The sequence below is a fragment of the Notamacropus eugenii genome, chromosome 1, assembly GCF_028372415.1.
Source record: "Notamacropus eugenii isolate mMacEug1 chromosome 1, mMacEug1.pri_v2, whole genome shotgun sequence".
NCBI classification, from domain to species: Eukaryota; Metazoa; Chordata; class Mammalia; order Diprotodontia; family Macropodidae; genus Notamacropus; species Notamacropus eugenii.
In genome coordinates this window covers 481,156,011-481,169,643 of record NC_092872.1, presented here as the reverse complement: position 1 = coordinate 481,169,643, position 13,633 = coordinate 481,156,011, and the positions used below count along the sequence as shown (strand labels likewise).

Genomic DNA, 13,633 nt, shown 5'->3' with positions numbered 1-13,633 from the left:
CCCCAAATTGGGTCAGGAATAATTGGTCATGAATGAAAAGAAAACAGCAACAATTTGTAGTTTGTTGATTTCCTAGGTGTCTATGCTCACACTGAAAATTTAAAAACTGGTTCCCCAAGACTATTTTAGCTGACTTCAGCACACTCTTGAGGATCTTTCTAATAATACACCCTCCATAATTATCAGCTGATATCAGTTTATCAGCTAGATTTAATTAGCATTTAGAAAGGCAGATTCTACTAAGGTAGTACAGGAAGAAGAGTAGGAGCACCCTTCCCCAACTCCTTCCTACTCCCCATCCCCCATTCAGTGATAACTACAAAATCCAAAGAAAAGTTGGCCCAAACTTAGGGACTCCATGTGGCAATAGGTAATTCATAAGTCTTTCCCCCTCCTTCCTGAAGTTCCCCACAGGGATGTGAAGCTTTTATTCTGGGTTTCCTCTTGGGGTTCTGAAGCAGCCATCCTTCAGTGTGTCAGGTTTGTCCTAGGCTCTGACATCTACTGTCCCAGGGAGAAGCTTCCAAATCCTCCCTCTCCAAAGTTTGAAAGGGGGAAAGGGAGAAGAGAGAGGCAAAGGCCAATTTTTTTCTCAGTGGTTTATCTGGGATGGCTTCCACCACTAAGCTGCTAGGAGCAGGGAGATTTCTGAATTACCTTGCTAATTTTATAGAAAACCCACAGAGTGTGACTGAATTCCCTCAACTAATTAGAACAGACTTCCTGTCGCACCTCGTTGACATGCCTTTGATTAGCTGATTTCATAGATATATCTAAGTGTTCTTCACATTTATTCACTTTTCTGATTGATTGACTCATTGGAGGTGTTCTCCTCTGACAAAAGTCTCAGGGCTTGGATCTTGTTAGTTACTTTAAGTGTGTGAAAGGATGTGCTAGATGATCAGGGTTAACCCCCATCCTAACACACATTAAGTATTTTACAAACCTTAAATTACTATAGAAATGAAGGTTGTTAGCCTTATTCCATCATGGTGGAGAACCTGCTAAGGTTTAGGCTCAGTTACATGCCACCACCACCACAAGGCATTAGAACAAGGCTTGGACAACACCAGTTTTTCCCAGCTGTGTTTCACATTATCTCTCTTTGTTCCAAACATAGGTGGACTACTGGTTACTCCAGCCTCATGCTACCTCCTGCCACATCACGCATTCAGCTAGGCTCGGAAGGCCTCCCTGTAATCCCTTCTTATTGATATCTTTCCCAGACCCAGCACAAAGTGTTACCTTCTCCAAGTGTCCTCACCCTCCTTGAATTTTTAATAGATCTTTTTTTTTGGTATTCTAATTATTTGTGCAGAGGTCTGATTCCATCTTGTTTGACTCTAAGTTTCAGGAAGGCAGGGAGTATGACCTTTTTTTTAATCTTTCCACTGGTCCAAGGCTACCCAGTGCCAATCACAGGGCCTCACACACCGTAAGAGCTTAATCAATGTTTTTCTGAATAGTTGAGCCCCAGGACTACAATTTTGAAGCCATGCTGCCCCCTTGTGGTTATTGATAATACATTCTCCCTTGCTTGATGAGAACTTTTCTGATTATCCAGAGTGAATCCCCATCCCCTGAAAGCCTTGTTCCGGCTGTGCAATAATGAGGAAAAGTGGAAGAAGAGAGCTTGAGGGCTCTTCGGCCTTTATCCTGCCTCTGAACTCATCCTAGTCACCATAACCATTCATGAACAATGAATGCTCCCATTCCCCTTGCCATACCCTTGGTCCAAGTGTCCTGATCATAGAGAATCCTAGAGCCCAAAGAGCCAGGGAACTTTTTGAGATTAACTGCCAGAGCTAGATGGGACCTCAGAACACAAAATCTTTCTCCTTAGCTTTAATCTTGCATTCAACCACTGTCTACACATCACCACCTAGATTGCCCTTTGGTACTGAGAATTCTACACATCCCAAACCAAATTTACATTCATGGTCCCCTCTAAATTTACCCCTCCTGTCCATTTCTCCTCTAAATTCCGTTGACAATGCTGCCTAATTATGCGGGCTCAAAACCTTAGAATGACTTCTGATCCTTCCCTCCTCCTCCTCCTTCACACCTATCCTCTCTATCTCCAAGTGCTGTAGACAACACCTCACTCTTGCAACTGTCCCCCTTTTCTTCCACTTACATGGCCACCACTGTGGTTTGGGTCCTAATCACCTCTGGCTTGCACTCTAGTAATCATTTTTAAAAATAGATTTTTCTCCAGTCTCTCTGACTTCTGTTTGAGTCATATAAGCCTACCTGAATCTTTCTAAGGCACAGTTGATGTCACTTCCCTCTGAAAAACCTTCAATGGCTCTCTATTGCCCTTGGGATGAAGATATAAACTCTTTAGCCTGACATGTAAGGTCTTCTACAATCCAACCCTAACAAACCTTTCTAACTTCATTTCACAGTACCCCCCTTCACCCAGTCTTTGTATCAATACAGGTGTCCCTCTCATCCCTTCTCATTTTAGACTCAAAATTCTTTTATTGTGGCAGCTCTTTTTGTAGTAACAAAGGAATTGGAAACTAAGGTGTCCATCCATCGGTAAATGACTGGATCAATTTTGATATATGAATACAATAGAATACTATTGGGTCACTAGAAATGATGAAAAGGATAGTTTCAGGAAAACCTGGGAAGACATGTTTGAAATGATGCAGAGAAAAGTGAATAGAACCAGGAAAACAACTTATGCAATAACAACACTGCAAAGACAGACGGCTGAGAAATGCAACAACGTTGTTCAGAGGACTGATGACGAAGAATGCCAGAGGGATGATGGACTCACTATACAGAGGCAATGGGGGTTCAGTGACTTGCCCAGGGTCACACAGCTAGTAAGTATAAAGTGTCTGATGCTGGATTTGAACTCAGATCCTTGTGACTCCAGGGCAGGTGCTCTATCCACTGTGCCACCCAGATTCCCTTAGACACACATTTTTAGACATAGCCAATGCAGGAATTTATTTTTGCTTGATTCAATTTAATTCAATAAACATTCATTAAGTGCCTACTATGTGCCCAGCTGGCACTGTACTAAGCACTGGGGATACAAATAAGAAAAAACAAAGACTGCTTCTGCCTTTGAGGGGCTTATAGCGACAATGTAATCAGGGAAGACAAAAAAGGCTTAGGGGGGAGTTGAAAGGGTGCTTAATTATGATTTTGCATATTTGTCACATATTTCTCTATTTTTATTTTTTTTTCCAATGGAGGGTTGTGGGAGGGACAGACTATAAATGCTGGTTAATTAAACATAATTAAATTGTTGAAAAGGAAAAAAAAAGGAAATTTCTCTTTGTTCTTGATTCACCTTAGGTATCACCTCCTCCACAAAGCCTTCCTTGATTTTTCTAGTTGAAAATGATTGCTCCCTCCTCAAATTTTGGTAGAGAATTTCGAATGGATTTTTCCTACGTCCCAATCATATTCTACCTTATATTCTACTTTATAGGACTATAGATTTTGAGCTAGAAGGGCCCTTTGAGGCTAGCAGGTCCAATCCCCTTATTTTACAGGTGAGGAAACTGAGCCAGCAGAGATTGAATGACTTGACCAGGGTTAAACTTATTTGTACACGTTTCTCATATCCCTGAAGTAACGTGGTACAATGGAAAGTTTGTTTTTGCAGTCAGAAGGCCTGTGTGGAAATGCTGGGGCCTCTGGGGGCAGATCACTTAATGTCTCCGAGTCTCAGTTTTCTCATTTATAAAATGAGAGGATTTGACTAGATGACCTCTAAAGTCTTTCCTAGCTCGCCCTCTGTGGTTCTTGTGTGTAGGTGCCGCCTCATTTTTTCATCTTTTATATCCACACGTCTTACATGGCTCCTGTCTATCATGTTACAGTAGGCTTTATTAAAAGTCGAACACGTTGGATTTTTTGTTGTTTGGGCTCCTTTAACAATTTCCTTATAGGCCAAGGAGGAAAGAAAAGAAAGTAAAAGCTATCCCATCGACTAAACTGCAAAGGCTTTCCTCTTTTAGCTTTTCATCTTGATTTTTTTTAAATTTAGGAGATCCTGTCACATCCCTTTTGAAAACAGACAGGATGTTCCCCATATGTCAAGGATTACAGGTTTCCACCAAAAAACAAATCAAAAACCCAACAAAACCGAAAAACAAAAATAAAACTTTTCTATTGAATGAAGAGAACGTCAGGAGTTAAATGTCACAGTTAAGAAACACTTCAGAGACTATTCTGTGTAGGCCCCTCATTTCACAGATGGGGAAAACTCGGACAGGTAGAGAGGCCAGGGATCTCCAGTTCTCAGCCCAGCCCCATTGCCTAGTCGCGGGAAAGTTCTATCGCGCCCCGCCCCTCCTCGCCCCGCCCCGCCCCGCCCCTCCTCGCCCCGCTTCGCATCACTTCTCGTCGCCCTGTCCTGCCCCTCCGGCCCACAAGGGGGCGCAAGGCGTAGGGATCCCTCCGCTCCAGTACCTTCTGCCGCTTCCGTTCTCTTCCTCCAGACAGCTGCCGTCACCTCCGGTGCCGGGTTCCCTGCAGCTTCGGACGCGGGATCGATGAGGGTGAGCGGGGCCGGCCGCTGGAGCTATGGGGCACCCGGGCAGGCGCAGGGCTGAGGGGCCGGGGTGGTGGCTCGAGCCGGAGTCTCGGGAGGGAAAAGGGCGGAGGGCAGGGCTGGAATCGGGGCCGCCTGGGCCGGGCCGGAGACGCAGCTCCGGCCCATTGCCGCGCGGGTCCTGCCGGCGTCTCCTTGGGGCGCGATCCGAGGGGCCCGGCGTCTCACCCTGCCCTGCATCCCTGACAGGCGGTCATCCGGCCTCGGACTGGGCACCGCCGCCGAGGGGGAGCTCGCTGCTTAGCCCGGCGGCCATTCTCTGCAGGGCAGTGTTAACTCTTAGGAAGTCTTTCCCCCCGGCCGATGGCTGCTCGGCAACCTCCATGGCTGCACCCAGCTCTCCTCAGGGTGAAGCCGAGCCCCGCACTCTCCATCCTGTGCTTGCTGCCTTCTCCAGGGAGCCTCCTGCCCTCCCCTCGTAATAATTGACAGCTCACCTGGAGGGATTTAAAGTTCTGAAAGAAGACAGCCACGTTCTTTGGCTTGAGTCTTCTCCGCGTTTTGTAGATGAGGACACGCAGGCCCAGAGAAGGAAAGCGAATTGCCTAGGTCACAGGGGGAGCTCGTTTGCCCCGGTCAGTACCTTGTCCTCTGACATAGCACAGAGACGGCCTCTTCACCAGCCTGTCCTGTCCTGTGTCCTGAAGACGTGTGTGTGTGTGTGTGTGTGTGTGTGTGTGTGTGTATTCTACCTGAATATTGTTTTGGCGCAGCTATTTTCTAGCTGTGTGGTCTTGGACAGTTCATTGCCAAGAGCTTCAGTTTCTTTTAATGAGATTTCAAGGAAAATATTGTGCAACCTTTAAAACACTATGGAAGGCACAGTGGGAAGGCACTCCCTACCCAAAGTGCTTTGCCATGTGTCTTTAACTTATACGACATAAGTGTAAGAAAGTATATAAATACGTAGGCTTTGCCACTTATTTACGTGATGACTGGAGAAATAACTTCCCCTCTCTGCTTTCAGATGCATGCTTAGTAAATGTTGTTCAGTTGAACTGAACGCAGCCTCTTGGGTGTTTAGGGATCTCAATTCCATACAGCTAGTGTAGATGCAAGCATTTATTTGACATATATTTATGATGCTATGTGTAGAGAGCATTGTATCCCACAGTGGGAAGAGAGGCAGGTAAGATGACATAGTCCTTCATGCCATGGAGGTCACAGTTTGGTAGGGGAATCAAAAATATATTACTATAAGCAGAAATCATACAGAACTATAATGTAGGAAGTACTATATATAAGCAGATTATTGTGTTATATATAAGCATGATATTATATATAAACTTAAGGGAATCACCACGTGTGACTTGAGGTGCCAAGGAGGAAAGATAATGCATTTATGTGGAAGAAGGATTAGACCTGCTCCCCATGGGACCTCTAGAGGGCAGGCCTAGGAGCCAATGGGGTAGAAGTTACTTACAGTGAGGCCGCTTTCTGCATAATCTAAGGAAACCTTGCCAGCAGTGAAGATCTGTACAAAAATGTGCTGGGCTGTCCAAGGAGATCACTGGGAAACATCAAAGAGAAGCCGGATGACCATTTCTTGGGTTGTTGTAGGGGGAATTCCCATTCAGAAATGGGTTAGATTAGATAACATCCAATGTCCCTTTCAACTCAGAGAAAACCTGACTCATGCATTAATTCAGCAAATATTTATTAAGTATCTCTTATGTGACTGTACTGCCCTAGGTGCAGGGGAAGAGACAAAGATGAATTAAACATCATCTCTATTCTCAGGGAACTTATAGCAGTAGTTCTTTTTTAAAAATTATTTTTATTTATTTGATTAAATATTTCCCAGTTAGGGGTAAAAAAAATTTTAACAGTGATATTTAAAATTTTGCGTTCTAAATTCTCTCTTCCCCTCCTTGAGAAAGCAAGTAATTTGATTTCAGTTGTACATGTGAAGTCATGAAAAACATGTTTCCGTTAGCCATGTTAAAAAGAAAACACAAAGTAAAACAAAGTGTTTTTTTTAAAAAGTGTGCTTCAATCTGCATTCAGAGTTCATCAGTTCTCTCTGGAGGTGGACAGCATTTTTCATCATGGGTCCTTTGGAACTGTCTTGGATCGATCATCCAACTAGTAAATGTTGTTTATCAGTGTAGCAGCAGTAGTTCTAATGTCATAGCAGTCCCTGGCACCTTGTCTGTATTGCTGATAGCCTCCTCCCTGAGCCTCACTATCTATAAAACACAGCTATGGAACACTCAGAGGCTTCTTATAGGCTAAAAGATGAGAGTGTTTTCATTTGGGTGGGCTTAAGAGACATTGTGATGTGGATATTACTTCCTGGGCTAGAACTCGGGAGACATGGTTCTGTCACTCTGCTCTGTCAAACATGAACTGTATGATCTTAGGATAGTCACTTGACTTCTCAGGGTCTTAGTTTCTTCAGCAGTAAAATGAGGGTGTTGGACTATAAATGATCCTAAGTTACTGTTCAACTCATAATAGTCTGTGATTCTTTACTTTTTTTATGCACGTCTTATTTTCTGAAGCAATATAGAAATGCTTAGAGACTCCACTAAGGGAATGAACCCAGATCAATCTCTTGATTTCAGAGAAAACCAGCCCTTAACTCTTGCAACTGATGCAAGAGTCTCGTTTGGGAACTCCGACCAAACTGCCACAATGCCCTTTCTGCATGGCTTCCGGAGGATCATTTTTGAGTACCAGCCTTTGGTAGATACAATTTTGGGATCTCTGGGGATACAAGATCCTGACAGACAGGACAGTCTGGAGAGGTAATTACATTTTTTTTCCTCTATGGTTTGTTTAAAGCAGTGAAGGCTACCTGATACTTATGGAAAGTGGAGATACAAGCTTTCTGACAATGAATTCTGTAACTGGGGCAAAGATGAGAGAGCCAGTACCAGTCTTTAGGAAGCAGTGAATCAGGAATCAGGGTACTGTATTCACGGGGTCATAGCCCAGAATTTTAACCAAGACTTTGTGGTTTTAGAGAAACCTACATTTTTGCCTCAGTTTTCTTCCTCCTTGTATCTTGATATCCTCTATCTGTAATAGAGATGAATGGAGATAGTGCCTTTGTATCAGTACATCATATTCAAGTGTGTCTCTGAAGTTGCGTGATCTGGCCATCAAATCTTTTTAACGTGCATCTGAGGAGCAAACCCTTACAGAATACTACGTTAAATCCTTTTGGAAGGGGAAAAGTCACTCCCCTAATATGCCTTCTGTGGCAACCTACATTTTCATGTATTAGATTTACCTGAAAATTGAGGCATAACTATGTCCTATAATGTCCTTTAATGACTAGTATCGTCTCAGCATTTACAGTTTTGGCCAGTGGATGTGCATGAACCTCTGTAGGAAAGTTTCCATATAATTTTTAGGAAACCATTTGTGGCTAAAAAGCTTCCAACTATGTTGGGAAAAAAAACAACTACATACTGTTATAAGGTTTGGATGATCACGAAAGATCCCTTTCACCTCTGACATTCTGTAATTTAGACTTGTTTTAATTTTCATATAAAGGGAGTCTGTTTAGGAAGGAGTGTGTAAAAATAGGGTAGAAAAATAGATTGCCTTTTCATCATTCTGGAATTACTAAGAGCAATGATAGATTGAATTCTTGATACTTGTAGTATTTTTTTAACTTGATATCCCAGCTCCTTGACATTGCTGACCAAATCAGTCCCAAGTGTATAGCTTCACACTGAAGGCATCCCATCAGGCAGTAATCTGAGAAAGCATCCAGAGAAGCCAGTGAGAGGAACCTAGGACTTTGTAAATCTCCAGTATTCAACACTGGCATGAGGTCTCATTCAGCAGATAAATATCATTGTATAAAAAATTGTCAGAAAATTTTTAGAGCTGAGCAAATGATCAAATGGGCAATTTTAGTACAGGACTAAACCATAATACTGAGGCAGGCATTTTTCTTTTTTAACATAGAGCAGGTCTTCAAGAAGGTATTACCCATTCATACCAGATGTCTTATGTTTGGGCCTCATTCCAGTGTGTTCCCTTCTAACCTTCTGGTTTCCTTCCTATGTCTTAGCCCAACTTACCTGGCTGATGATGGAAGTCGGGTCCTTCTTCTCAATGAGCTATTGGAGAGGGAGGCGCATTCCCCCTTTTACCAGGAAGGTGTGAGCTATTCCTTGCTGAAGATGGCAGAGCTTGGGCTGACACATGCGGCTGACACCCTGTTGCAGAATGGAGCTAACCTCAACTTTGAAGGTCAGTTGATTAGTGGTGTTTCATTCTAAAATAGTTTCTCTGACAGCCCTAGTAGGGGCTGAGCAGGCAGCTTAAGAGTGAGATCATACCTTGGTGTAAAGGCCAGGCCTTGGATGTTTCTGGTTTTTTGATTCCTCAGGTGTCACTTTAATTTTTATTGTTTAAGCTCTGAAAGCAGCTTTCAACTTGTGGGCAAATGCCTAATGAGGGGGAGAAGAGGACTTGGCTGAATGCCTCCTCCTCTCTCTGCCTTTTAAATGGTTCTCTTGCCACCTCTGTTCTAGCTGAAGCCTGTCTTTGCTTCAGCTCCTCCTGTGTGATTGATTTAGCAGCCTTTCCCCAAGTCCCCAGTTATGTCGCCTCTCCCATTAACGTTAATGAAAATGTGCCTGCTGGCACTGAGCCCAGGCCTAAGAGAAGATAATTTCTTGCTGCTTTTCTCTGAGCTGTCTTGCAGTTTATTTGTTAATACCGTGTGGAGAGGAGAGCAGATAAGCTGCTTTGGGCATAAATCATGGCACGAAGGCGTTAGTTTCCTGTCGTGTAAATGGCCACAGAACCAGGCTGCTTCATGCAAAGGAGAATGTGGTCCTTGGATGGCATGGGGTAGGTAGGGCCTGGGTAGTGGGCAGTCATGGGTAACGTATAGCTAGAGAAAGCATTTTAACAGTTGTGCCATTGGTGACTCACAGCTGCTTTCATTACAGATAGCGGGGTTGGGTGGAGCATGTTGTGCTTGTCCTCAGGACTGACTAGACTCTACTGCTAGTCCAGCACTTTTGATTTGTGAAAGCTTTAGAAGGGAGGATTTGGCTGAGAATCATTGGCTTGAATTTGAATTACTAAGTGGGAGGGGAAATCCTGGTGTAAAACTGGATGAGTTTAGGGAAGGGAAGGTCCTGCTTAATTACCATAGGACTAGATAAATGGTTCTAATCAGGAAGAAATGAACGAGCCTCAATTTTGTTGTTGTTCCATCTTACATCTTTTGCCCTTGATGCCTTTGTGGTGTCTGGCAATACATCTGTAGAACCTATTACTATGAGACCAAAGCTGGGCTCCGGAGCTAGATGTTGTGGGATAGAGTGTGTATGTTGCTTTGGACGTTGAAATCTCATATCCTCTCTGTCTTTAGATCCTGTCACTTACTACACTGCTCTGCACATTGCTGTCCTCCGAAATCAACCTGACATGGTAGAGCTGCTGGTGCATCATGGGGCTGACATTAACAGAAGAGACCGGGTATGCTGGTCCAGGGATAAAGGATGAAAAAGCTTGGAAGCTTATAACCATCTCTACATATTATAGCAAGCCCATGCTAAGAATGGCATTTATCCAAAGCTTCTTTTAATGTCCCATCTCTAAGAAGCCCACCTAGATTCTTTTAAGTTCTAATTCCTTCCCCCATCCTACCCCAGTGACCACTGATGGCTTTTGGTTAACCCCATCCCCCTTCTGTTCTTCCTGCTCAGATCCATGAGAGCAGTCCCCTGGACTTGGCCAGTGAGGAACCTGAACGGCTGCCCTGCTTGCAACGACTTCTGGACCTTGGGGCTGATGTTAATGCAGCTGACAAGCATGGTTGGTAGCTCTTGGAGGATAGGTTGATAACACTCTATGAATATGATATGAATCCTTCCCTCTTCAAACTCCTTCCCCTCCCAAAAAAGGAAATCTAGAATTAGAAAGAAAGTGAATGGTGGTTTATTGTTGTAGCACAGGTCCATGGACCCTAAGGCTGCCAAGTTCTATTCTGGTTACCTTTGCTAATAGTTTAGCTCTAAATAATATACTTAGCATACATTTTCTTCTCACTAGGGTGTCAAGTAATTCTTCTGAAAGGCACTCGTAACATACAAAGCTTTATTTCCCCATAGTTGGCAAAGCATACTAAAAATGAAGTAGCTGTACTTTATTGACTCCCTGAGTCCCTTCCCACCCTAGCATTGGTTTTCAGCTACAATGAGTCATAAAGGGGTGTACCTAGGACTTCACTCACCTTTTGTGGGCTACCAAACTAGCCCAGGGTTTAGGTTAGGGGTTCAAAAACTGGGGTCTGCAATACTGTATTTTAAATATTTTGAGAACTGAATTTCAATGATTGGTTTCCTTTGTGATCCTAATGTATTATACATCTTCTTAGAACATTGAGAAGGGTTCTGTGGTACAAAATAGGTTAAAGTTCCCTGACCTAAACTCAAAATATAACTTCCCTGAAATACGTCTTTGTTTTGCAAAGTCTTATTTACCTTTCTGTGCTATCCCCTTAATCCAAGGAATAGAAGCAGTAGAGGCCTTATTAGTGTCCAGGAGAGCAGCAGCTCTGGCTGCATGGGATATTTTCAGAGGTAGCTCTTTCTCCACACATACAACAACCCTTAGCTAGACAGTCTCCTTCACGATGCTGAATATATTTACTAACAGTGTTGTCCTTCTACAGGAAAGACAGCTTTGCTTCATGCGCTAGCCAGTAGCGATGGGGTCCAAATCCATAACACTGAGAATATCCGGCTCTTGTTGGAAGGAGGTAGGTAGCTGTGGCTAGGCATTATGAAGGCCCACTTTATATGTAATAACTTCCACTCATATTCCCCCTTTGTCCACTTTCTTTCTGACCTTAATGATTTCTTCACATGTTGGGTACACAATTTTACCATTCTGGTGTAGGTTTATCTACTATGAATACCTGGGTCCATTAATCTCTTTTAATTTATATACTGGCCCTATTAGCAGTGTGATCTTTCTTTTATGTTCCAGGAGCAAATGTAAAGGCCACCACCAAAGATGGTGACACAGTCTTTACATGCATCATCTTCCTGCTTGGTGAAACAGTGGGAGGGGACAAAGAGGAAGCCCGTATGATCAACCGGTTCTGCTTCCGTGTCACTCAGCTGCTACTGGCTCATGGAGCAGACCCTAGTGAATGCCCACCCCATGAATCTCTCACTAATATCTGCCTCAAGAACTTTAAGCTACACTTTCCACTCTTGTGTTTCCTTCTGGAATCTGGAGTCTCCTACAATTGCTCCCTTCACGGCCCATCTTGCTGGTCTGGCTTCCATATTATCTTTGAGAGACTCTGTTCCCACCCAGGCTGCCCTGAAGATGAAAGCCACTCTGAACTCTTGCAGAAAGCAGAGACTGTTTTGGAGCTCATGGTAGCTAGTTCCCAGAGAATCCAGCTGCCTAGCAACTTTGAGGTCAACCCTGCTGGCTGCCTGGCAGAAAAGATTAAGGCCCTCTATACTTCCTTGAAGCAACTACAGTACTGTCCCCCACCCCTTAAACATTTGTGTCGTGTGTACATTCGCCAGCAGCTCCGACCTTGGCCTGTGGACATCAAGGTCAAGGCCCTACCTCTTCCTGACAGGCTAAAGTGGTATCTTCTCATTGAGCACAGTGGTTCTAATGATGATGATGTCTGATAAGGACTCAGGCAAGCCCCTTCATCTTCCATTTGTCTCCTGCCAGCCCTGTCCTCCGCCCCCTCCCCTGGATCTCTTGAGATTTCCCAGGTTGAAAGGCACAATGGTTGGTGCATCTTTAATGTGACAATTTGACCATTTATGCACCAAATAAGTGTAGGTCCCTGGGTTCTGGGAGGAGAGAGGGGGTAGCCCCTTTCCTCATTTATCTCCATCTAAACAAAAAAGAGGTTTGGGAAAGACCTGGTTCTTGCTGGGTACTAGGAAAGATAGGTGGATGTCCCCTAGGGTTTCTGACCAGGGTGCTTGATAATAGAAGCTTCACTCATTCCTAATACAAGATGCATTATTAAAGGTGGCTCTGCCCCCTGGGCTACGGACCCCAACCCTTGCCTGAAGAAAACAAGCACTGGATTCTAGGTCTGGGAGAAGCTATGATATCCTTTAATTTGCATCTCTTTAAAGTGGGAGTTTACTTGCAGTGCAGCAGTTGGGCCACTGAAGCTCACCTCTACGTTGTATTGGAGGGAACAAGAAATATGCCTATGTTGGTACAAATACCACTGCTCTGTGAACCTCTCTTAGGTTTTAACAAACATTTGGTCTTCTGGGAGCTGTAGGAAATTTAACATTCTTCCCAGTTGGAGAAGTCATTTGGTAAAAGGTGATATTATTTATTCCCGCTAATTGAAGGGATTTTAAGAGGCGTGGGGGGTGGGGTGGGAAGAGGAGGTCAGATGTAAGTAGCCCTTTGCTCTCTTATTTTTCACCACAGGTTCTCTTGGCTGTTACTTGGCAGCTCCTGCCAAAGTGCCTTTTGGGTGGCAGGGGAAAATAGCTACTGAAAACTTGCATAAATTCACTTATTCTCCCATAGGTGAAAGATAAGCTCAGACCTCTTTCTAACAGCACTGCAGAGCTACGAGGCTGAAACGTTAGGTCACAATGCATTGTGTGTAAATACAGCTGGTTTGAACTACCTCACCTTATCAGTGGGCTGTAGGTAGTCTGTAAAAAGAACCTAACATTGTTAACATGTTGATAGTCTCCCTATCCCCAGTGTAAGTTATGGGTAAAGTGCCAAAACCAGGAGCTTTCTCATTTCACTACTGGAAAATAAAGTGCTATATATGGTACTACTTGTGTTTAAAAACAATTATGAGTATATTCAAGTATGTGGCCTTTTATCAAAGTCAGTCTTGTCTTTGTGAGAGAGCTTCAACTGAGTATGGGAAATCACCATTTAGTTAATTTCAGACTGTGAAACTTCACTGCCAAAACCCACAGTCACTGTCCCCTCCCCACAAAACTTTTGAAGATATGCTGGTCATCTGAAGATGTGTAACACTACGCTATACTGCACTGATGTAAGCTCAAACAATTAAATAAGATCTTTTGTAAAATTAAACACTGA

General features: G+C 43.7%; 1 protein-coding gene across 3 annotated transcripts; it reads left to right on the top strand.

Moving 5' to 3' along the window:
* Positions 1-4,427: 4,427 nt before the first annotated feature.
* Positions 4,428-13,627, top strand: ASB6 (ankyrin repeat and SOCS box containing 6). Of its 3 annotated transcripts, none has more exons than XM_072632665.1 (7): positions 4,428-4,529; positions 7,150-7,332; positions 8,613-8,794; positions 9,930-10,036; positions 10,267-10,375; positions 11,235-11,321; positions 11,552-13,627. In XM_072632665.1, the coding sequence occupies exons 2-7, from the start codon at positions 7,220-7,222 to the stop codon at positions 12,217-12,219; spliced, it is 1,266 nt and encodes a 421-aa protein (XP_072488766.1). In that variant the 5' UTR covers positions 4,428-4,529; positions 7,150-7,219; the 3' UTR covers positions 12,220-13,627. The 3 variants fall into 3 exon arrangements, with proteins under 3 accessions (XP_072488766.1, XP_072488768.1, XP_072488767.1); XM_072632667.1 differs by having other exon boundaries at positions 4,511-4,529; positions 8,613-9,400; XM_072632666.1 differs by lacking the exon at positions 4,428-4,529 and adding an exon at positions 4,660-5,157.
* Positions 13,628-13,633: the final 6 nt, after the last annotated feature.

What these genes read in the sequence shown, in the direction of transcription:
- ASB6 (XM_072632665.1), top strand. Translation starts at nt 7,220, where the DNA reads ATGCCCTTTCTGCATGGCTTCCGGAGGATCATTTTTGAGTACCAGCCT. An exon ending in AGACAGGACAGTCTGGAGAG is followed by an intron (nt 7,333 to 8,612) that starts GTAATTACATTT and finishes CCTATGTCTTAG; the next exon opens with CCCAACTTACCTGGCTGATG. An exon ending in AGCTAACCTCAACTTTGAAG is followed by an intron (nt 8,795 to 9,929) that starts GTCAGTTGATTA and finishes CTCTGTCTTTAG; the next exon opens with ATCCTGTCACTTACTACACT.